Raw genomic sequence first — 24,390 nt, 5'->3', positions numbered from 1 at the left:
TGAGCAGCCCGGCCTGACCCCCATGGCTGACCCTGCTGGGAGCAATGCCTTGTACCAGGCACCTCCCTAGGTCTATAATATAACCATTTTTTTGTCTTGCCTCATTTTTCCTCTAAAGGGACGATTTTCCAAATAACAATACAATTAATTTTACTCACTAATCTGTAATGAAAGGAAATCACAACTATGACTAATAATATTATGTAAACATTGTAATAGATTTACTCCCTTCTCTTAAATACACTATAAGAATAAAACAGCAAGTTTGCCCAGACATGAGCAGTAGCAAGACACGCATTTTTAATATTAACTATTTTTTGTTTTTCATTACAAATACATATTAACTTAACAAAACCATTTTATTTTCTCTGCTTTTTCTAACTAAAAAAATCACTAATTATTTTCCTAAATAAACAAAAAAAATTCTGAATTAAAAAGCATTAAGTGGCAATGAAGTGCAAAATACACTTCAACAGTGTATTCAAAATAGTGTCTAAGAAAAACTGAAGACACATGGAGTACACCTCTTACATTTATATTCTAAAAGAGATCAGACTGTTGAGACCATCACCTTTTCAAAATCTGAAATTTCCATTGTAGTAAGAATTCTGAGGTGCTTTTACAAAAATCAAGAGTTCTACTTCTGTTCCATGAGCTGTCTAAAAGCAAGAATGTGTGCTTTCATAAATGTGAAGGAATGCATCAAGAAAAAACTCTCCCAGGAAAATCTGGCAAATATGTTTTCTTGTCTTTAAGCTGCAATCTGATTCTGGAGGGTTCACTGTTCTGGTCAGATAAACTCTTGGAAGAGATCATGATACTCCCAGAGATATTTCACTACGTGCCAAAATCTTGTGGAAAAATAGAAGTATTTCCTTACATCCCTAACTGAACATATTCTAATATTTTAGTTGTAAAAGATGTTTACGGTAGCTTTCCGTGACATCTTTTCCATCAGAAAGTGTTACACCCCTGGACTCAGTGTAGGAATCAGTACAGGACTGAAATAAAGCTCCTTCTCTTCAAACGTTTTGCTCCAGCTATAGCAAGTTTGTTTTTAATACAGCTCATCTGTAAAAATGCTCAGTTCTCTCCTGTACAAATTACACTTCCCAACACCCTGCTACAGCACACAAAAAACTATTTAATTCCCACCTATATACCTCTCTCCAAATCAATTTCTAGTACTATACCAATAGTCTTCTTGAATAAGCATCTCTCTTGGCTCCAGGTTACTATAAGCCATCACTGGGTCCTGTATAATGATGGCTGCCTGATGAAGGTAAATGTTTCCTTATAGAAATGCCACATAAAATGCTACTGAAGAGGCAACAGCTGTTGAGATTACACAGTTTTAACTCTCTTAAATGCTACATAATTTTTTTACAAGAAAGGTCTTTCTTGTTTTTTAGGCCATTCTAGCAAGAGGGTTGAAATAAAGTTACCTTCCACAACTACATCAAGAACTGAAGACACAGATCAACTCTCATCCAACTCGATTAGTCACATCCTCACTTTTCTCAACACCAGGCCTCTCAAAATGCAAATATTTGAAATGTTTTGCTCCAAACACATCCCACATGTAAGTATCCACTATAACTAAGACTCTGTTTAGACCAAACATCCAGCAGCAGTTGCTGGTTTTCCCTGTTGCACACTTGAAATTTATTAACAAGCCAGGCCACGAATATCTGACAAGAGAAAGTCATTGTGTTATAACTCAGAAGACTCAGTTAATTTCGCTGCTTGACAAAGTGAACTTCCCAGCAGTTTAGAGAGAATTTAATGCTGCAGTTTTATTCTTACAGATACATCTTCCTGGGTTTTTTTCTTACAGATCTACAAGAATACTAATGAACTTAAACTGTACTGAATCAAATGTTTTAATTCTATGTTGTGGTATAAAGTAAGCCTTACAAACCAATTACACTGGAAGAAAAAAAAAAAGCAGAATGGAGATGGCATGAGATTAGTTATAACTGCACAACTAACGCTACAGTACTGCTGGTAGTAACCTTGCGTTACTGTGTAAGTTCAGGTTTCTGTTTTGTATTCTTTTGCTGACTTACACTCAAGTTAAAAATTACTGCAGTGGTTAGCACCATGTTAAAAATTTTTTTCACTCAAGGTTTTGCTGACCTTATATTTTGGAAATGGGTTACATTTTCTGAAATATATTTAGGGTTCACATTTTCCTCAGAGTTTGAAAATCATAGCTTCAAGATTTAATGGGATTCTCATGCAGTTTCTTGGTAAATCAAATAAAACACTTAAATCTTAGCTTCCACTTGACAAATCGTTTTCAAGAAGAAAATATCATCTATATCTGATACAAAATAAAATATTCTTCAAAAAATTCGACATTCTGAAGCATGTAAGTTCTCTACAATTTATTGGAAAGATGTTTCTCCTATAAAGTGTAAAAGACTACTTATGTTAAGGAATGCTACTGAATGAAACATGCTACAGAGCAACAGCTTGGACTGTGTAGCAGCTGAAGTTTTCCACAGCTAAAGGTAAAGATCAAACTTCTTACCACAAAATGATGGCAGTATTTGGGTTCTTTAAGCTCAGAAACCAATATCTAAACAACTCAAATTCTTTTGTAATTTAACCTGCCATTTTAGAAAAAGCTAACATGTTCCAGCCAGGCTAGAAATTGTAATGGCTTTTCATGAGCACAGTATCAGTTCAAATACCTACTCAAGGTAATTTGCATTTCACTGCCTGGTCAAGGTACAGGTGTTTTTTCCAAAAGAACTTCCCAATTTTGAAACAAACTCAGCCAGTTTCAAATGGTTATTTATCCAATTATCCAAATGGATATTTGTTACTATTTTTACTTCAGTGTTTTTTGTCTTATTTTGCTTTTGTGTCTTTTGCTGTTGATGTGAAAAGATGTTCACAGATGGGGAAAGGTGACTGCACAGAAAGCAAGAGTAGGCACAAAATGCAACTGAAGAAATAAATTCTGTATAGTCAATTCTTAGCATTTTAGGTATATCCTTTTAAATGAAACATTACTACAGTAATAGCATTTCTGAAAACTGGGTTAATAAACAAAATACTTGTTCCTGATAGCTGGGAATATTCAAACAAGATTGTTTCTAAATGTTTGAAAAAAGATGTGATGTCTGTTTCTGATTTAGAAGAAAAAGATCCACATAGCATTTAAATTACACAATCATAGCATTTGAAAGTCAACTGCCAGCCATAATTGGAAAAACCCCATAACTTCAGTTGAGTAATATAACACCTAACCATAAACAAAACAGAACAAATTATTTCTTGAAACTAAGTCCTACTCTGGGAATATTCAGATGTCTCCAATCTGACAATTATATATGCAGTAACACTACAAAGAGCTCTTGCATTGTTTTATTTTTCCTCAGAAATACATGTTCCACCATAGCAGCTTTTAAGTCTTAAAAATAGTATGTTGGTAGAAATTGTCTAGATTTCACTGACAATAAAAGTAGAATCACTGCAGAGTTTAATATCAAGTGTCATTTGAACCTAACATTTTACTTGACAAGAAGTATTATGACAGCTCACCACAGTACCTTGTCTACATGGAAAATTAAATCCAGTTCACAGACATTTTCAAAGCATTTGTCTAATGTTTCCACAAATACCTGAAAAGAGAAAAAAAAAAAGCCTGAGGTCAAGCTTTAACAGAAACTCAATAGCTCCATCACGTGTGAGGTTTAACAAAAGCAAATACAGAAAGTAAACACTGGGCAGATTTTAAGGCATTAAAAGCATCTATAGAAATTATGTAGTTAACATTGTTATGTCAACAGTATGTTATCTGTAGATGGCAAAACCATTAAGCACAAGTCAGTTTATGTTATAACTCTGCTAAAAGTCACAGTTTTAAATAATAGTTACATCTTGAAAAAACAGCAATATCATATATGCTTCAATTTTCTCAGCTGTGATTCAGTGTTCCTTTCCATTTCATTAGAGCCCAATTATTAAGCAACAATCAGCTAGGGTTTTTTTTTCAGTATTATTATTAGTTTTAACCATTACTACACTGCAGGCATCTCCTGGTTATCCAGACCACTGTTAACTTTGCCACACATAGGCACATGTGTAATGCAAACAAACTGTCAGCATCATGCAAGTGTCAGCATTACAACTTCCAGCAACAGTACAGCAGCTTTCACCTGATTTAGACCTCCTGAATCCAGGATGGACCAAGGAAAAAGGTAGCTGTCTTAATGTCACACCTGCTGATCCTATCAGGCATAACACCACATAAATTTAGAGAAGTCCAGCAGTTTGTACCCAGTCAAATAACCTCTCCCTGAATCTAGAATGTGAGTGCACAAAGCAGAAAAAAAACATAGCACCTGCTGAAGTCCAGCCACTGATCTCTGCCAGATATGGACTGCACATTACCCCGCTCTGGGTGCTTCTGTAACAGATTCCTTGGTACTCATGTTAGCCACTTTTGGCACACCAAGAGCATCCCAGGCCCCAATTAGGCCAGACAATGAAAAGATGACTGTACTTGCACTCCCAATGCTCCCAAATGCAAATCACCATGTGCTTGTGGTGAGTGCTGACAAAAGATTCCAGTCCTAGGGAAGTATAAGCACAGGTTCCTTTATGTAACAGAGAACACCTACTGACTTAGATGAGGTGTGTCATGACCTCCAAGTTAAACATATACTTGAGTTTGAGAGCTTCGGATCCTCAAAATTAAAAAGAATTTCTGTAAGAATTTACAGATCATTTATTAGTGACCAGTAAATAGGCTGCAATTTATGTGATATTTTAATCTTAGTTTTAGATTAAGTTTAATGTTTAAGGCCATTTTGTCACAATATGCATTGATACTATTTATTAATCACTAAATGTATTTTGGGGGGGTTTGCAACTCTAAACTCAAACCCTAAAGCAGCAATATGGAAGGAGTTAAACATCTGATTTTTATTCTCTCTCCTTTCAACATGGTTTGTTAATCATGAAATACTTTAGGTTAGAAAGGCCTTTAAGATCATTGAATCCAACTATTAACCTAAAACTGCCAAGTCCATCTCTAACCCACACATCTACACATCTTTTAAACAAGTCCAGGGGTGGTGACTCAACCACCTCCCTGGACAAGCCTGTTCCAATGCTTCACCACACTTTCAGTGAAGAAAGTTTTCCTAATCTCCAATCTAAACCTCCCCTGGCGCAACTTGAAAGCTGTTTGCTCTTCTCCTGTCGCTTGTTATCTGGGAGAAGAGACCAACCCCCACCCGCCCACAGCCTCCTGTCAGGCAGCTGTAGAGAGCAGCAAGGTCCCCCCTGAGCCTCTAGACTGAACACCCCCAGCCCCCTCAGCGGCTCCCCACAAGACCTGTGCCCCAGCCCCTTCCCCAGCCCCGCTGCCCATCTCTGGACACGCTGCAGCCCCTCTACGTCCCTCTTGCAGAGAGGGGCCCAGACCTGAACACAGGGTTCGAGGGGCGGCCTCAGCAGTGCCCAGTGCAGGGGGACGGTCACTGCCCTGCTCCTGCTGGCCACACTGCTGGGGACACCAGCCAGGGTGCTGCTGGCCGCCTGGGCCCCCTGGGCACACTGCTGGCTCCTGCCCAGCCGGCCGTCACCCAGCACCCCCAGGCCCTTTCCCACCAGGCCCTTTCCAGCCGCTCTGCCCCAGCCTGTAGCGCTGCGTGGGGCTGGTGTGACCCACGGGCAGGACCCGGCACTGAGCCCTGCTGAACCTCACACCACTGGCCTGGGCCCATCGCTCCAGCCTGCCCAGGTCCCTCTGCAGAGCCTCCTGCCCTCAGGCGGGTCAGCACTCCCCCCAGCTTGGTGTCATCTGCAAACTGACTGAGGGTGCACTCGATCCCCTCGTCCAGATCATCATAAACAGAACTGGCTCCAGTACTGAGCCCTGGGAAACACCACTTGTGACCAGCCACCGAGTTTAACTCCATTCACCACAACTCTTTGTGGGTAAAAAGCCTGCTTCTATAGATAGGTATTTGTCTACAGACCCAGTAAAACATGTCTACTTGATGGGAGCCATTTCCAGTTGTCTACCTTGCATATCAAGAAAGATTACTTTCACATCTCAATCCCTAGTCTCAGATCCTGCTTACATTATAAAAGAGAAGATGATCATACTCTGCTGTTGCTATTACTACTATTATCAATCTCCATTTTAACGTCAAACTACATCCAACTTATGTTCCATGCATTTAGAACAAGGATTCTTCTTTAATATCAAAATACCAATTCATAACTTAAAGAAGGAAATGTAGAGCATTTTCACAGGCAGACTCAAGACAGTAAGGTTCACTGAGAACAGTTAACTGAATATGCTTCTGTTAAATTATACTGAAGCTAAGTGAAGGAGATCTTTTTTTTTTGTCTTAAAAGTTGTTGTTAATTTGTTGTGATAGTAAGTCTTCTATGAAGAAGGTATGCAAGCAAGCAAAAAAAGTCTATGTTAAGCAGAAGAAACTACACAGGTCACAAATATATGCAGCAAGACAAATGACCAGAGATGTTCTCTTACTTTCCTTGTACCTTAGGAGAACGAGGTTACAAGGACAGTGCTGCTTGGTATTAGCTGCAGGAAGAAGATTGGAAATAAAAGTGTAAACGTAATCTTTATCCAAATATATTAATTAAAAGATATAACAGTTTGACACTTTTTGAAAGAAAATAAAATATTCCTCATATACATCACCAAGTTTGCACATGAACTTGCATACTCTGGTTTTGACATCTATTTAGTTCCTTGAAAAAACAAACGTGCTGAAAACAAATGCAACACGAAAACCCTCCAAAAATCCCCCACAGGTATGTGTGTTTAGTAGTAGTACGTATGCCCACACATCAACACCAGGTAGTCTTACTTTTGTGACCTTTGTTAACTAACTAGGGCTTCTCCTATGAGGTTTGAATCATAGTTACAACGGTTACTTTGAAACCTTTACATGTTACATTGCAACAACACCACACATTGAATGAACTCACAGACTTCTGCTTGCAATGCATGACCAGTAATCCACATCAAACATTTTCTAATCTAAGAGAAATCAGATGGCACAAAGTACTCTCCAAAGAAATTTTTTACTGGCTAAGGACTGCTGGTGGAAACTTTGGAAACTTCCTCAATCTTCCATTCACAATGGAGAGTTCACTCACAGTAATGCCAGCACTTATAAGGTATAAATCTATTACAAATAACTGGTCTTTAAAAGCATTAGTCTACAAGGTAAACTAGATTTTTACAGTAATGTTCCTTGACCTATTTTAAGACACTTTCAAATAATTGTTATAGTAAATAAAATTAAAGCCACTTTCATCATCATTGTAGCTAAGAGTCAAATGAATTCCACACTATGGCAACATTGCTAGAATTTAAGTACTTCAGTAATGACTTCAGATGCACCTAGTGATATTACTGGAAAAGAAACATAAATAAGTGACTTAAGTCATAGTAAAATAACTATGCATGCACAACGAATTACTAGCTCCCCCTTGTGCTTCACTTTTGAAATCATAATCTTTTACAGTTCAAAGAAAAACCCATGTACATCTATCTCTATGCAAGGCAACCAGAAAAGAAAAGAAACAAACAAAAAAAACAACCCAAAAGGAAAACCCACACCTTTCTTTTGTAGTAAATATACTTTAATATTAAAGCCAGATACACACCTGGAGACTAAAGTATATGAATCAAAATAACAAATTGTTATTGGTTATATATAAGCCAGGTGCTTCCTATACTCAGCAATATGACAAAAAGTAAAGCACTACATCTACCATGAAGGATTCATTTTTTCATTAGGTAAACAACAAAACACAGGAATAAAATATACATTAATATTGGGAAGACAACAAGGCTAGCAGAAAAATCAGAACACCAAATCAATTAAATGCATCTGATACTAAATAATGTCAAAGACTAACAAAAGCAGGTACCAAAATTAAGTAAAATCAATAGGTGTAACTCATATAAAGAATATCCCATCCTTCTTCCTAGGCTAAATAGCAATGGTAAACCTTAAGATAGAATTCATTCAATCAGCCCGTGGAAAGCCCTGTCCTTCACTGCTTTTGACTGTTCAAATGCTACTTCAGACTCATTTAAAACATAACAGTCTGAATGTGCAACCAGTTTTCCATACGCAAGACTAGTTTCTGTTCTGCTCTAAGAGTGGCCTTTAGTAAGTCATCATTCACATATTGTTGCAAGCACATGAAATCAACTACCAAGCTTTCACAGCATTTCTAATTGGGAAATCCTTGGAGCAGCTGCTGCATTTGTCCACACTTACACCGACATCCCAGTTTTCTTTCAAAACCTTTTTTTTTAAAAAAAAAACTATTCATAGATTATTCAGAGAATGCCAAGCTTACAGTGTAAGCAAAAGACTGTACAAGTCCTGCTGATTAGTCAAAACAGAAGTGTGGTCTTTGAAGCAGACCTATCAATAGACAAACACATTACTAACAAGACTTTTAAGGTCAACATGTTTTTTTTACTTTTAATTAATTCCTGCCCTTTACTTTCCACCAAACTCTAAAATAAACTCATAGTGTTAACTGAGAACTAGTTAATGGATTTGTCTGCCAAAACATGTATCCTAGTTGTACGTCTCTCCTTTTTTTATTTAATTCCATAAAAGCATCTCTGGTCAGGATGATTTATCTTTAAGAACTGAGAAAAATATCATTTGTGAACTGCACTGCGTTTCCCCCATGCATCTTACTGAACATTATCTTGCATGGCTATATACAACTTTTCATGGAAGACTGATCTCACTGATTTAACTGCTTACTGCATCAACATGTCTTGGAAGCACAGCAATGGGCTAAAATTCTCAAAAATGCTTAAAGGTGACATAGGCTTTTAAGTCCATAACATAGGTACCATCATAACTGTCACTCAACTTTTTCCTCATGGCAGTCTACAGCTAGTTATATTTTGTTATGTACTTTATTTCCATGCGCTATAACCTTACACTTCACAGGCTAAAGCGTCTGAAATAGCTACAACTCATGACATAATTTACACTGAATCCAAAAGACTGGAAAACCTACCTAGCACAGATACTGATCTATCTCCCATCCAATTAATCAAAAGAAATAAACATTGCTTTTGTATTTAAAAAAAAAGAAACTGAACAAAAATTTACAGTATGAATTTGCCTGAGGTGTTCAAACACATATAGTTTGAACACAGTATAAAATCTGAGGCAGAGTCTATGATTTGTAACACATACAACGTATTCACTAAGGCTGAGCCAAACCCCGCCCTGTGAAACAGCTCTGACCAGATGGTGATACAAGTGACCTTCACAGAAGTATCTTTTACAACAAAAACTTCATGCTGAAAAGAACTGCAGACTGCCATATGTAATCTAATCCACTATAGATTCATTCAGTTTATAAGACAGATTAAAGTGCTAGACTGAGTTCTCGGTTCATTTCACCAGCTCATTTTCATGAAATCATAACCTGGCCCTCTACCTAACTACTTATTCAAACAATTCAGCCTATGTATGATTCATAACAAACCACAGATGGCTTACTCTTACCTGTGCTGTCCCTGAACTACAGTACACAAAGATGTATGAAAATGGTTCAACACTTCTCTACAAAAAACAAAGCTCATTTTGGTGTATATACTGCCAGTCTGCATTGCACATAGCATTCAGATGCAATAACAAACTTTGAGGGTACTTTTCCAGTGTAAGATACATTTAAATCTGATTGTTATTGCTAAGAGGATTAAACAGATCCTTCTCATGACCCAGACTAGAAAAGAAAATGTTTCATTAATCTTTGTATACCTTAAAATCAAATGGTTGAAGTAATGATCATGAGAAATGTGAAAACTGAACATCTGCAGGGACTGTGGTGAGACTGTATTTATGAACAAAATCGTATGGGTCAGGAAAAATAGAAACATGAGTTCTATTTTTTATGCTTCCTTCAAGTAATTATACTGGCATGTAATCAAACACTGCAGCATAATGCAAAAGATGTGAAATGTAAAGACAGAGAGACTGAAATCCATCTGAGTACTTCTGGCACAAAAAGCAACACAGTTTAGAGTAAAGTTTAAGATCTCCCTAATTCAGAAAGCTTGAAGGCTATACAAATATAGGTAGTAATAAGCTCGAGTGATTTGCTTCAACACTTTAAAGTACAATTCAGGTTACACTGTGCAACTGGAAATGATGGGAAGGTACTGATACAACATTTTTAATAAACCATAATAAATAAAAAGTTAGTTGAACTTGCATAGTGGCCCTGCAAAACGTAACAGGGCAGACTGATTGACCTAGGTAGTCTTTCTTATCCTTCTTAAACATAAGACATTTTTAATATCCAGTTTATTTGAAAAACACCCCTGAGTCATATGAAATATTGTTTCTTTTCTCAGTTCATAACTATTTTAGCACTTCCAAGCAAGAAGGCACATTATGCAACAAGCAACTAAACAACTCTGTACAACAAACTGTTAATGACATGTAAGGCCACTGTGTATCTCACTCAGTAAGTTGTACTGTTCAGGTATTGCAGAATGTTTCTATAACCAAAGATGATATAAGAATCTCAAAAAACAGCTTCATTCCCTGCTACCCTCAGAAAGACAATTTGGATCTATTGTTCAGAAGAGCCCTCTGTTCTGAATGCTAATAGGTGACTATGAGAAGCTATACAGCTCCAATAAAGGTCTGCATGGAACTGTGAGACCTTCAAGGCTCACCGTGCTTTCTGCAGTGAAATAATCAATAGATACAGGCCCACATCTCAGGGTATTGCAGATTTTACTTATGGAATAAATCAATTCTCTTGATGTGCAAGCTTCCAAGACCCATTTTATGTAATGACATGCATCACTTCATGGTGTGAATGTATTTTTTGCCACATCTGACTACACTAACATGCATCACTATAATTGTTTATGTGCAAATTTTAAGTTGAAAAATCACTGGTGTAGTCAACAGTTCTCTTGACATAAGAGTGATCATATCACCAGACATGGGTTTTGTTGCTGAGATGATACAGAACATTTAACAGTGTAAATCATACATACTGTATTGGGAGCCTTGCAGAAGACAAGTATTCAAGGAGTTAGTAATCTTGAACAGGCCATGTCTGCTCTACTGCGCTTGAGAAGCCTGTATCTTACTAATGTAATCTGTAATTTATAATGTCTTTGGGAAAGGTGAACTGTAGGTGGATCAAGGAGTGGAATATATTGATCCTGACCAAGAAACTGTTGCATGTTTAATACCACTCAACCCGAGTAGGCACAGGCCTGTGCTGTGTGGCACAAATTCTCTGGCTGCACGGTAAACTCATCCAGCACACTGTAACAGAGGAGGCTGCTGGCAGCTCCAACTTAGTACTGGTGCTTACGTCACCTACACGGCCTTGCCCAGTACCTCTAACTGCAGCAACAAGTTCTCATGAGAACATCCTCTAGGAATAGAGTTGCTTTCTTCTGATGAAATCATGTAACAGCTCAAAGGTCCAAAAAAGGGACAGCTTCTCGCCAGGGACAGGATCTGCTCTGCACAGCACACCACGGGAAAATGACCTGGGCTCCACTGTATGCTGCATGAACACGGGATGCCCAGCACCTGAAGGGGCATAAGATTTACTATCTGCATTCATCTTACTCTGTTTTATTAAACAGTTACGTCATAAAGCCATTTTGTCGCCAAGCCTTTCTTGAGATCCAGGAAGAACCTATACCAGCTTTCTTTCTCACCTCTCCCCACACCCCCAAGGCAGAACACGTGTCTAAAGCAGCATTTGCACTCATTTTCTAAGGTATATCTGACCAAAAGCTCATATGCCACAAGGGAAGTTTCATCCAAAGAGGTTCTGGATGTGTTAACCTATTATATACTTACAATGAGTGAGTGAGACATAAACACCTTTATGTATCAAGGGTCTCACAATCTAAACTTGTCTAGCAAATGTTTGAACAGTACGATTTTCACCTGCAAGCAAAACAAGGCCTTGAAAGTCGCAGCAAAAAATAGCTGCTGATTGTTCAGTAGGTTTTAAATTGCTTCCTTACACCTTTTTCAAAGACATCCAGAAAACTGCAAATAATTCGGGTGTGTTCACAGTATGAAAGCCCTCTTCATTTCCAAACAGTATAGAAAAAGACAAAGCTAAATACTGAAGTTCTAAAGTATTAAAATTAAAATTCCACCTGTTAAAAAACAAAGCAGCAAAAAAACCTTACTTGTATGAGGTCTAAAATGCCAAGCTCACTTTCTGAAGAATCCACACAGAAGACAAAATACAAGGTGGCATAGTGTCGGTAAATTAGTTTGTTATCAGATCCACCTATTAATCTAAACAGGAAGAAAACAGGAAAGCTCAGTTAGCATCTCAGGATAAGCTGGGCAAATCCTCACAGTTATTTCAGTTAAAGGAAACCTATTGTTAATGGCTGGCTGCAGATCCCAAATCCAACTATATCACAACTTCCAGTTTGTGATGTAGTTACAATGGAAGAATACTAAGTATGAAGACAGCCCAAGCTACATTTACCACAAAAGCATAGTTACTGTTATTAATACAGATAATAATAAAACAACATATGCACTTTTTTATTCAAATCAATTCAAACAGATTACACAGTTCTATCAAAAAATGGGTATTAAATGTGTTTCCATTACACACTAGTGGACACTGTAGAGAGATTAGTCTGCTTTACAGATCAACAGAGCATATGCCTCTGAACCCTTTCCTACCCTTCTCAGGGAAGCATCAACAGAAAAAGAAAACTATTCAGACTGGCATTTGAATTACAGAAAAAGCCTTAAATTGGGTTTACAATCTGCTTAATAACCAAGAACATGTTAACACTCTTGTGCTACAAAATGGTTGGCACCTTGAGAAATAGGACTGTACTACAACCAGTGGATTGTGATGCAGTGTTAAAGTCACAGAAGCAATTAAATTTTTATGGACTCATTAATCATCAAACTACTAAACAAAAATAGGTCTGAACGGGTATTTCCTTCCACTATTCTACTGTACCCTTCCCAAAGAAGTATATAAATCATAAGATGTTTTTCAGATCACCAACATTTGCTTTGAGCAGTAGGAGGCCTGCTCAAATAGAAACAAAAATATTTGTAGCCTCAATCTATATAGCTATGAACATATAATTCTCCCTCAATTCTGTACCAGAACTGAATTTGTTTGGTATATCACCTGTTTGGTATATCATAATTAATCCCTTTAGTTTCTGCCTTTATCACAGGGAGAGAATATGTACCTAAATAGCAAGAACAAGAAATCTTTTAAGTCACTTTTGCTTAAGCACACTGCTTTGCATTAATGCTTGGGCAGGGGGAGAGGGAACCCCTTCTTCCTGAAGAGCAGGAACTATGTTTAAGAAGTTCAAAATATTGCAAAATATTGCATATTAAGAAGAAAAAAATATTATAAACAAATGTGAAAGTGGAAAGAAGTAGCAATTAACATTTCCTATTTTGTGCTTTATTTACCCACATTTTTCAAATACTTCAGTACACAGAGTTAGTATATATAAATTTAGTTACTATATATAAACTGTTGAGGCTTTTGGGTAAACTGCAAAGTATAAAGTGATCCCTGTCCTGAAAAAAACCCAAACGTTGAAATAGTAACTCCAGAATTGAGCAGTAGGAGGAAAGCTAGAATTGTCCCCTTTGTCTTAGTTTCTTTTTTTGCACAGCTGTGACTTTTTTTAAAAGGCTCCAAATAGCTTCTGTCTTTCACTTACGGAATTCAAGCCAGCATGTTTCCAGCTTGAAATAATCTCCAAGAACCTAATGATAGAATCACCAGTTGAGTAGTTGGAAGAGAATAATTTTAATTAAAAAAAAAAATTTTAAAAAATCAGGAATCATCTTTATCAGGAAAAAGACATCACAGCTGACATGGTACAGCTAAGCATTTTAACTGACTCTGCACACAGAAAATTTAGCCATTAGCATAGTAAATTTCAGTAATCAGAAATTTCCACAATCACAATATTTAACAGGCTATGACAACCTCTATGTTTAGAATGGAGATCATGAGCTTACTCCATCAGTTGTGACACTTTTTCCTAGAAGGTGGCTTTGTAACTATTCTTAACGACTAATACCTCTAAACCACTTTTCCATTTCAGAATTCCTTCTCTTCAACTAAAGCAAGACCACATCAGAATCCCTAGAGGTATTTAAAAGTTGTGTAGATGTGGTGCTTAGGGGCACGGTATAGTGGCAGTCTTGGCATTGTTAAGCTAATGGTTGGACTCAATGTTCTTAAAGGTCTTTTCCAACCTAAAAAATTCTATGATTCTATGAAAAAAACAACCAAGATGATTCAAGAAAGGGTATTTTGTGTGTGTCTTCTAGAGACAGAAGATCTAACTCTAGCTTTTCTCATAGGTTTTTCCACCCACATTAATAAAAAATCTTGGTTGGCACTGCATTAATTAGCACATTCAAAACCTATTTTTTTGTTCCTTTTTAGTTTATATAGAAAGCCTGAACCCTGATAAAAAGGCTGAGGAATCCTACTATGAGAGGCTATTTGCTCAAATTTTAGGAGCTCAAGCCAAAGCACCAGCTACAAAATATTTTAATTTTCGCAATTAGTATGGCAAATGCCAATGCCTCTTCAATTGAGGCCAGAAATCTTTAGCTTGAGTATAGGGAAACTGGTTAGGTATCATCTCCCTGTTCCTTCCCCATCTTAAGCCTGAAACAATTACAGCACTAGATATGGCACTGTGTCAGTCACAGCACTAGAAACACACTAGTTTTATTGCCTAACTCATTTGGATACATATATACATGTATACTTCAGTTAGTAAAGAATATGTATACCTGGTGCACCACAATACCATTCTTTGTGTATTAAAATATCTCAGGTGACATAGCATTTACATTACAACTGTAAAAAGTTATATTATAATCAGCAGTAATATTTGCTAGTCAATAAGTATTGGTCATTTATTTCAAACTTGATACTTACAACCCTCCTTCCAGGAAATTACAGACGTTTTCATCACGTTTCGATACTAAATGGAAAGTTTCTCTGATAATTTGTTGCTGCGTATCTTCACTCTATGAAAGAAAACATATTTAGTTATCAAGCTAAAAGGGATTAAAAAATAATAAACAACACACACTTTATGTTCTATTTCATTAGCTGTATCAGCACTCTCAAACTATCTACTTCTGAAGCCTCAACTCTGCCAATTAACAAGCTGCATATCGGTTTTGTCATTTCAACAAAAAAGAAATTTTTACAACATTAACTGCAGAAGAATACATTATGGAGACACAATGGTGAAAAAGTGTTTTTAATAAACTTCTGAAAAGCCCTGAAGAATCTAAAAATAGTTTCTTCAAGGAAGTCTTCCCAAGCACTCTGAATTTTTTGTATCTCCATCATAGCCTGAACAACTATGAACTTGCTTTGAAACTACTTTCACCCATGAACAAGGGGGATAACAGTTTCAAAACCTTGAAGGTCATGGGGAAGCTAAAAATCCCACAATACATAACTCTTTCAGAAATAGCTTACAACACAATGACATCATGAGCAACAGGCTCTCCTAAGCCATTAACTCCTTGGCTAGCAGACCAGAAACATCACTTCCAAGTCTGAATTTGCTTGACTCTTCGGCAGTCCCTATTGTGACTCCCATCATTCCTGCAAACTTGCTTTTGCTACACTTCTGTAAAAGTGGACTCATTTTTAACAAGTCTGTATTTCCATAGTAAAAAAAAAATATAGACAGTTCCTGAAATCCTGCATTTGTTTTACAGAACCCTAAAGTTATCGAGCACAGATAGCCCCCATCCCTGCCCAAGCATGTAAGTCAGCATTTAAAACCATTATATGAACAAAATCTTCTAAGCAAAACTGGTGCATGTATCATAAAAATTATTTCAGCTAGAACAGTGCAGTACCCTGCACGACTGCTAAGCATACAAAGCCTGGCAATGGTGTGGTCTGCATTCACCACCTTAAATTCATGTGTTATTTTGCAAACAAGCTCTAGAATCTAAAAAGACATCAGCAAAAAGCTCCAGCAGAATTAAATTGCTCCATAAAACACAGAACAAGAAAGTGCAGGCTCCTCTACTTCTATAGTGTGTGCGTTCTTTAAACTATGCCTGCTTTACTCCATTGCAGTTTTCTCAGTTACTTCCCCCATGTTCTCTAGCGTGGCAGGAAAAAGACAATGTGTCTTCTTCCCTTAAGAAACCAAGATATTGACTGTTTTAAACAACTTCTGTTTTCAGAATCTGTCCTTATTCACCAAGCTGTTCAGAAACTTATTTTTGACTTGGAAATTACAGCCACAGGCTTCCATTCTGAAACAGGAAACCATGGCACATCTGTCTTCCTATTGAATTGCCATGAAGAATTTATTTTGCAAATTACAATTTGCAAATATGATTGTAAAATATTATTAACTTCATTTTATGCAGCAGAAACTCTTTTCATTCTCATATATATCAGGGAAAAAAGTTACACACATTTTATAAGTTTTGGTATCATGAAGCAAACAAGTTATCTCTTTCAAAGACATGGCAAAATTCATCTCTGTAGAAAGCAGGAGATGCTTCTACCTGAGAAAAAAACCCTGAGATTCACCTTCAGTACTGGTTCAATTGATACTCAAGTACGTACAAGTCTCACAAAATCTATAAATAAACCTGTCTTACTGAAGTCACACACGCAAAGATATCCAAGACAATTGCACCTGTTTCTGTGCACCACAAAGCTTTAGGGAAATCACCTAATCACGCAATTCCCTAGTTTCTTTTGCTATTCATGTTTTCTAAATTCCAAGGTGTTTTGTTTATACAGACACACTACCCTACTTTAAGCACTGAGGATTTGTTCTATTCCAGTTATGAAAGTAGCAGAGCAGAATCGAGTTGACAGGAAAAATCTGGCTTTCTCCTGCCATTCACTCCTCTCCTTCCCCTGCTTCTTCTCCCTCCCAGGACTTCGATTACACAACAGTAAGGGAAGACACAAGAATTTAATTACATTTGAATGGAAAATCAAAATGGAAGTTAATCATTTCACATTAATGCAAGTTTTGTATACATTTCCAAAGTCTTTCATTTACCTACTTAATTGTTACCTCCACAATGACAGGAAAAAAAAAGAAAACAAAATGGAAACTTCTTTAGTAAGTTACTGTGGCTCTGCAATAGAAGTTACCAAGAACAAGTGGGGATTCCCACAAGGGGAATACTTATCAATATGTACAGGAGAGAAGATTCCATTTCAATTTTTAAATTAGAAATAGTAAACAAAAGACATCTGCATGATAGCCCAAAACTGAGAAGAAAATGCATTCACAAACACGTTAGAATTTTCAAATACTGCCTTTCTAAGGAGAAGGGATCAAATTCAGTCACCTGTAGGAGTGACCCATATCAGTTACACTCTTGATTAAAAGCCTGACAGTGCAAACTGGAGTGTCACAGTTATCACTTCTGCTCTGAGAGGGAGAATTACAATACATCCCTTCCAACAACAAAGTTAAATACGACTTCGGTAACAGTCAGAATTGCAAGTAAGTGATGACAAATCCAAGTAAGTAATAGCACTACTGAAATAAAGAGTATTTTGTTTATGTAATTCCAGAAAGCATCACTAGTTTTCTTGTTAAATGCCCACAGTAAGCCCAAGCAGAGCTTAGCCTCTTTGCTAGGAAATACAGCGCACGATCAAAACATTACTTTAAAATCTCCTATCCTTGAACTAAATCAATTGTTTCCACATTGGTTCTTAATTCCCTGTGGCCACACTTTCTTTTCATTCAGATCAAGTGCATGTGCTGCACTTTCAGAGCTGCTCTGCCACTTGTCTTCTCCTATGCAAAAGAATACACTTTTCCATTTAATTAAATTTTTCATGTCAACTGTGTTTTGACAGTACTCTGAAAGTTTCCAAAGAAAAGGATCTGCTCATTCAACCTCTTCTTCCCCAACTTCAGCACCTCTGCCACAGCATGGAGACACGCAGCACAGCATCAGAGACGCCGAAAGCCAGGCTAAAAATCGTGGCGGAGTTTGGAGTAGCGCTTGCACAAACAAGCTCAGAGTCGAGTTTGCCGCTGCCCTTCCTTCGCCTTCTGTACTGCTAAAAGGCAATTTCCAATGAAAATAACACTGGCTGGGGAAACAGCCTTCCTGGAAATCCCATTTTCCTTACGGACGGTTCTCCCAAGGTCTCAGCACCTCCCATCTCCCCGCGCCCTGGGCCCACGCCGCTGCCCTAAGCGCAGAGCCGCGGGCGGCCGGGCCTGCCGCGGGCGCCGGGGCCGGATCGGGCCGGCGGGGCCCCGCGTACCACCCCCGCGGCCGCCCCCCGGCACGGCCGCTCCTAAGGAAACCCGCGGGCCGTACAGCGGAAGCGTCCGTCACCTCAGGAGGGCGGCCGGCCGCCCCCCCCCCCCCCCGCCCTCCGCCCCGGCAGCCAGCCCCGCGCGGCCCCCGCCCGCCCGTACATAGCGCTGGTAGAACTTGGACAGCCGCGGCTTGCCGTGGTTGTTGAAGATGAGGATGGCTTTGATCATGGTGGGGCGGCGGTGGGGGGCGGCGGCAGCGGGGGGCGGCGGCGGCCGCCGTGCTCACTGCGCTGCGCTGCGCCCGCGCCCCTCCCGCGCCTGCTTCTCCTTCCCGCCCTTCCCCGCCGCTCTCCGGGCGGCGGCAGCGGGTCGCGCGCAACACGGCGCCGGCGAGCCTCAGCCGTTAGCGGTGCAACTGCTCTGGCCGCACACCCTTCCCTGTCAACTGACCGGAAGGCGGCGGCCCGCAAGGGACAAAGCACCTCTAGGAGCGGGCGCGTGTGGCGTCAGTTCCGCCGCCCGCGGAGCAGCATGGCGGAAGCGGAGAAGAAGTCGCTTGCCTCGCCTCAGAGCGAGGGCCGAAGCGAGCGCGGGGAGGAGACCCCGGAAGGCGGATCCGCAGCGGCGGCTGCTAACCCGGCCCCGCCTCCGGCCGGCTCGCCGGTCACCGAGGAGCCCGCCGGCGACACGAAGAAGAAAAGTAATGGGGTGCCAGGTTACCGTCGAAGCGGGCGGGCGGGCGGGCTTGTGCGGTGACGGGCGGGTGCTCTGGCCAATCGATGGTGGGAGCAGCTGGTTCCGGCCAATGAGGAGGCGGCGGGCGGTTCCACGGCCCGTGGCTTTAACGCACGCCCCTCCCCCGCAGTTGACATCCTGCTGAAGGCCGTGGGCGACACGCCTATCATGAAGACCAAGAAGTGGGCCGTGGAGCGGACCCGCACCATCCAGGGCCTCGTTGACTTCATCAAGAAGTTCCTCAAGCTGATGACCTCCGAGCAGCTGGTAGGGGCAGGCGCCTGGCCGCCCGGCGCTCACTGCACGTCGCGGGGAGGCCAGGAGCCAGCCGCGGCAGGGGGCTCCGCACCGCCGGGGTCTGGGCGGGCACACCCCGCAGGGGCGCCGCTGGAACCCACACCGTGTGGCTTTGGGCAGGAAGCCTGCGGTAGGGGCTGCAGTAAAACTGTTCAAAGTAAACTTCACGGTGTGAGGTTGAGATGAGCTGTACCGTAGGGTTTGGATGCGCTCCAGTGGGCTTCTTGCACCGTCTCCATTTCTTCTTCCCTGATGTGGGCCTGCGGAGCTGTGCGCGTGTTGTGCGGCAATGCATTTCAGTGGAAGGTTCATACGCACAGTGTAGCTAGAAGTCAAGTACACAGGAGGAGTATTTGGGGGAAAAGTCTAAAGTGTTTGGGGTTGGCTTTCAGAATATTGGTGTCTGTTTCCTTTAGAACTTCTCAAACAATTTTAATTACTGTTAATAGGACTGATTTCTCTTTTAAAATTAGTAGCTTGGAAATGTGCACAGTTTGGTAGTGTGTTACTAGTATTGGTTATGTGTTTCTCCCTGTGAAGCCCGAGTGGCCTTCGGATAACACTGGAAGAGCTGAAACAGATTCAGAAATATGATTGTACTGATTTTGCGATTAGCAGTGAGCTATTAACATCCATTGGAAATCATGAAGTGTTTCTTTTTCCAAAAGCTTAACACATCAAAGAACAATAATAGTTCAGTTATTTACTATTTGTGGGTGTTCTCAACAATTTAATTCATTAACTGCCATCTCATTGTCTTAAAAAAAACCCACCGAAAACCAGGAGCTTGGAATCTTCCAGCGTGGTGAAGCTATAGGCTATACTTCAGTGTCCTGGTTTAGAGTTAATTTTATTAGTAGCTGGTGCAGTGCTGTATTTTGGATGTGGTGTGAGAATAATGTTGATAACATACTGATGGTTTTAGTTGTTGCTGGGTAATGTCTATAGTAAGTCAAGGACTTTTCGGTTCCTCAGGCCCTGCCAGTGAGAGGGCTGGAAGGGGACGCAGTCAGGACAGCTGACCAGACCTAGCCAAAGGAATATTCCATGCCATAGGACATCATGCTCAGTATATAAACTAGGCGGGGTTGGCCAGTGCTTGCGGATCACTGCTGGGGGACTGGCTGGGAGTCAGTCAGCGGGTGGTGAGCAATTGTATTGTGCATCACTTAGGGTTTCTTTCCTCTCCTTCCCTTTGGATTTCATTCCTCTTTTCTTCTTTCTCCTTTTCATTACAATTGTTCTTAGTATTGTTTTTATTCTGTTTCAATTATTAAACTGTTCTTATCTCAACCCTTAAGTTTTACATTTTTTCCAGTTCTCCTCCCCATCTTTCGGGGGTAGGGGAGGGTTCAGTGGGCAGCTGCATAGTACTTACAGTTGTCGGCTGGGGTTAGTGTTCAGGAACAAAGCCCCAAGAATTTTTTAACTCTTCTTTGGAAATAGCACGATACACTGCTATAATTGCCATCTCGTACTGCAGATCCGAAGGCCCTCTTTAACATTATGGACTAAGTACTGTATATATATATACACAATTGGAGGAGGAGGTGAGAAGGCTGACTTTAAAAAGAACAAAATAATTCTGATTTCTATGACTTCTGTTCTAATTGAGCAAATTTGGAGTAGTGGGAATGGTTTGAGTACTAAAAATAAGAGCAAGAACTGAACCAGTGAGTTCACTTCGTGCTTCTGTATGGAAGACTAGTGGGTGAACTTGCAGGAGAAGGAAGTCGGCATGCTTGCTTTGGCTTGGTCTGGTTAGCCAGTCTGAGGTGTCTCCTGGAAGTCATGTTGTCCCTCCACACTGAAGTGAAAATACTAATCTGTGGTATTTTTGTGTGGACCGTAAAGATTATAAAGTAAATGGTGAACAGAGGACAGATTTACTCACCTGAGCCTGCAGAATGTTTGTTCTTTGCAGTCTACAAGATTTATGGGAGATGTCCTTCTGTTTTCTTTTCTTGCAGTTCATCTATGTAAACCAGTCTTTTGCTCCATCTCCAGACCAAGAAGTTGGGACCCTCTATGAGGTGACTTTCATTTTACATATCCTTTCCAAATGTGCTTAGCAGAATTTGTTAGTACACTTCTGAAAACACTTGAAATCTGTTACTGCCCCTAGCTATGCTGGTAATATCTTGCATTGAATGTAATGTAGTTGATATTCACAGATCTGTATGAGTATGATCTGAAGGGACATGACTGCATGCAGTCTCTGGAAATGCATTCCTTCACAGGCAGCATGTTGTCATGTCTCCCATTATGATTAAGAGCTTTGTTATCACTTACAGTATTCCATGACAATTACCTGGTGGGGGGCTTGTTTGTTTTGCTTCATGTATATGCAAGCTGATGAATAATCTAATGGCTCTTTTTTTGGCTTCTTTTTTTCTTGCAGTGTTTTGGAAGTGATGGCAAGCTTGTACTACATTACTGCAAAACTCAGGCATGGGGATGAATGACAAGCCGTACAGTTGTTTAGATGTTGTCTTCAAAAATGGAGAAGGGAATAACTTAAACTCAATCTGTAAACACACAGAAAGAAGGAATTTTGTATTTCTGCTTATGTACATTTATAAAAATTACGCAGATGAATACCATAAAAAGAAGAGTTACCTATGCTATCTGATCATGTAGCTTTTTTCTGATGTACATCTGAGATGCAGAAAAAATCTTCATCTGCCATCTACAGAGTGAGCCAGCTGTCTTGCTGCTGAGTTCTCAGTTGCTGTATCTGAAGGGAAACTCTTTCATAGTTGTCTGGAGGACTGACTGGACGGTCCTGTCACTCTGTATGCTGTACTGAAGATAACAGTTACCTTTTAAAGGGGACATTTATTGTACATGTAGCCTGGGATTCATTTAACTTCTGACATGCTGTACATCTGTTATGTGCATTCTATTATTTGTGAAGTCTTCATCTTGAATATGCACCATCTCATGTCATTGCAAGGCAGTATTTTCATTTTTTTTCCTCATAGTTAATATGTAGGTATTGAAGTAATTAGATTATATACCACCCTGTGCCTTCATCGTGTCAGTAGTTTAAGTACCTCATTTAAACGGTTCACCATAATGGTAGGCCTCAGAAATACTTTCCTCCCGCCCAAGCTGTGTAGTGATTCGTTGAAGGTTGAGCTAGCAGCTGACAAAGTGTTTCTTGTAACAACTAGCATCATTAGTTGAATGATGCAACTACTCATTGCATCTTCAGCTAATGAAGAAGTGGACATGAGGTGCTAAAAAGCTACTGGTATCTGTTCTCCTTTTGGCCCTTGTTATTTTCCAGGTTCACCAGCTGCATGTTCCATCAACAAAATAGAATGCATTTATATCCTTTTGCTAAATCATAAGTAACATAATGAGAATTTTTCTTTTCTCATCCTGGAGAGGACTTGGTATCTGGACTATGGTGCTGACCTTTGCTTTTGTTGGAGGGCTTGGGTGGGGGGGGTGGTTTTTTGTGAGTTTATTTTAAATGCCTGCTGTACAATCTTTTATGTTTGTTTAAGCTGACTAAATCAAACATTAGTCATTTGCTTGCAGAATGTTCTTATGCTGGATGACAGTTTTGGTCCCTGATGTAATTCTAGAAGCATGCTTGTGTGATAGTCTTGAGCAGTTGGTTGCTCTTCCATGTGCGAGTAGCTCTTGTGTGGTCTCTGCAACTTGTGTCCACCCTTAGAGGATTTCTGGAGAACTAATACTCAGCTTAATTTGCTGTTGTTGCTGCAGTTTGCATGCAGCCTGCCTGTATGGCACAGTAACAGGCACATGCACTGAATGCTCCCTACCTGAACAGCTTGATACATTTTGTCACTTCTTAACTGGAAAACCTGGATTCATTGGTTTAAGGTAAGAAGTCAGAATTGGCTGTAAACTTAAACTCGTCAAATAAGCCGTACTTTTGCCTGCTCAGAGCCTTGATCCCATGAACCATTATCTGCTGAAGGGAACTGTTGCAGAGGTAAGCGCTCCGATCCTGCCTGCTCGAGGAGGTCGCCGGCCCGGTTACCGTGGGGCCCGCGTAACCTGGCACAGCCGCTAGGGGGCACACGAGGACAAAGGCGTTTGTCATGTTTTTCCTGGATGTTTTTTTTTAATCTTTTTCGTAATATGTCCACTTGTCCGCCTCACAAACATAAGTAGTTTGTTCTCCTGCGTGGCAGTGTGTTTACCTAAGATAAGCTACCAGTCTGTCTCTCTTTAAAGAATGTTCTGTTGGTGCCTTTTACCTCATTTGATCTCAACAAATGAAACTACTGATACACTGCAAATGTGCTCTTCAGAAGTGATGCAAGAAGGTTGGTTTGCGTGTGTGTGGGTGTTTTGGTGTTTTTTTTGGGGGGGTTATATTGTTCTTTAAAAAAAAATACAACAAATAAAACCCCACTAGGATCTTGAGGTGAAGGAGAACTGTAGGTCATTGTATCTTGCCAGCTAATGGTAGAAGGTTGTCTTTCATGTTGAATCTATAGGTAATTTTTATCAAGTTGAACAAAAAAAATGTTTGCTTGATCCCTTCAGAGGTAATAGTCCAATAACGTAAAGCCCCCAGTAATGGTCTGAATTTCTATTATTGATCTTTTTTTGAACTTGGGTAACTTACTCATGCAGATCTTAATTATTCATTTATTTAAGATTCAGCTTGTTCCTTGAACAATACTTGTTTATTTCTGTTTGCTCCAGGATTTTTCTGCTCTTAACTCTTCTCTCCAGCCCCAATTATTCCTCAGCCCCTAGTGTATATATAGTGATGACTCACCTGATCTAGCTCTTGCTTTCCCTTTCCCGAATGCTGTAAGTGGCTGCCTTTATTTGTTCCTTTCCTTGTAATGACTGCCGGTTCCAGTTCTACTAAATCGCCAGTGTAGCTTCTGTGCCTTCTTTGCAGAGTCCTCCTTTTTGCCACCTTTACCTGTAGTTTTCTACCTTCTCACATCAGGGAGTAGTCAATGCTTGTTTATCTCTTAACTCCTTAACAACCATGGACTCTC

At 39.9% G+C, this 24,390-nt stretch overlaps 2 protein-coding genes across 4 annotated transcripts in view; one reads left to right on the top strand and one right to left on the bottom strand.

Annotated features, from left to right (window-relative positions):
• AP3S1 (adaptor related protein complex 3 subunit sigma 1) overlaps positions 1 to 18,786 on the bottom strand; it is a 34,295-nt gene extending 15,509 nt beyond the window's left edge. For 2 of the 3 annotated variants that reach the window (XM_040580939.1, XM_040580941.1), the window contains exons 1-4: positions 18,518 to 18,786; positions 15,010 to 15,101; positions 12,236 to 12,347; positions 3,564 to 3,635 (exon numbers count right to left, since the gene is read on the bottom strand). In XM_040580939.1, coding sequence (XP_040436873.1) covers positions 3,564 to 3,635; positions 12,236 to 12,347; positions 15,010 to 15,101; positions 18,518 to 18,586 — 345 coding nt within the window. In that variant the 5' untranslated portion in view covers positions 18,587 to 18,786. Of the gene's footprint in view, positions 1 to 3,563; positions 3,636 to 12,235; positions 12,348 to 15,009; positions 15,102 to 17,984; positions 18,134 to 18,517 lie in introns of those variants that run through there. The other variant, XM_040580940.1, reaches the window with a different exon arrangement.
• A 9-nt stretch (positions 18,787 to 18,795) lies between these two features.
• ATG12 (autophagy related 12) lies at positions 18,796 to 22,928 on the top strand. The gene is made up of 4 exons (XM_040580942.1): positions 18,796 to 19,058; positions 19,224 to 19,360; positions 21,361 to 21,423; positions 21,792 to 22,928. Exons 1-4 carry the CDS (start codon positions 18,890 to 18,892, stop codon positions 21,849 to 21,851), a joined length of 429 nt encoding a protein of 142 aa, XP_040436876.1. The 5' UTR covers positions 18,796 to 18,889; the 3' UTR covers positions 21,852 to 22,928.
• The last annotated feature ends 1,462 nt before the right edge of the window (positions 22,929 to 24,390 follow it).

The sequence above is a fragment of the Falco naumanni genome, chromosome Z (genome assembly GCF_017639655.2).
Source record: "Falco naumanni isolate bFalNau1 chromosome Z, bFalNau1.pat, whole genome shotgun sequence".
In the NCBI taxonomy this organism is placed as follows: Eukaryota; Metazoa; Chordata; class Aves; order Falconiformes; family Falconidae; genus Falco; species Falco naumanni.
Note: the sequence above shows the minus strand (reverse complement) of the source record. Positions and strands in the feature narration are given on the sequence as shown.

Coding starts and splice junctions, on each gene's coding strand:
- ATG12 (XM_040580942.1), top strand. CDS start 18,890: ATGGCGGAAGCGGAGAAGAAGTCGCTTGCCTCGCCTCAGAGCGAGGGC. Junction 19,059..19,223: donor CGGCGACACGAAGAAGAAAA/GTAATGGGGTGC, acceptor CCTCCCCCGCAG/TTGACATCCTGCTGAAGGCC. Junction 19,361..21,360: donor TGATGACCTCCGAGCAGCTG/GTAGGGGCAGGC, acceptor CTTTTCTTGCAG/TTCATCTATGTAAACCAGTC.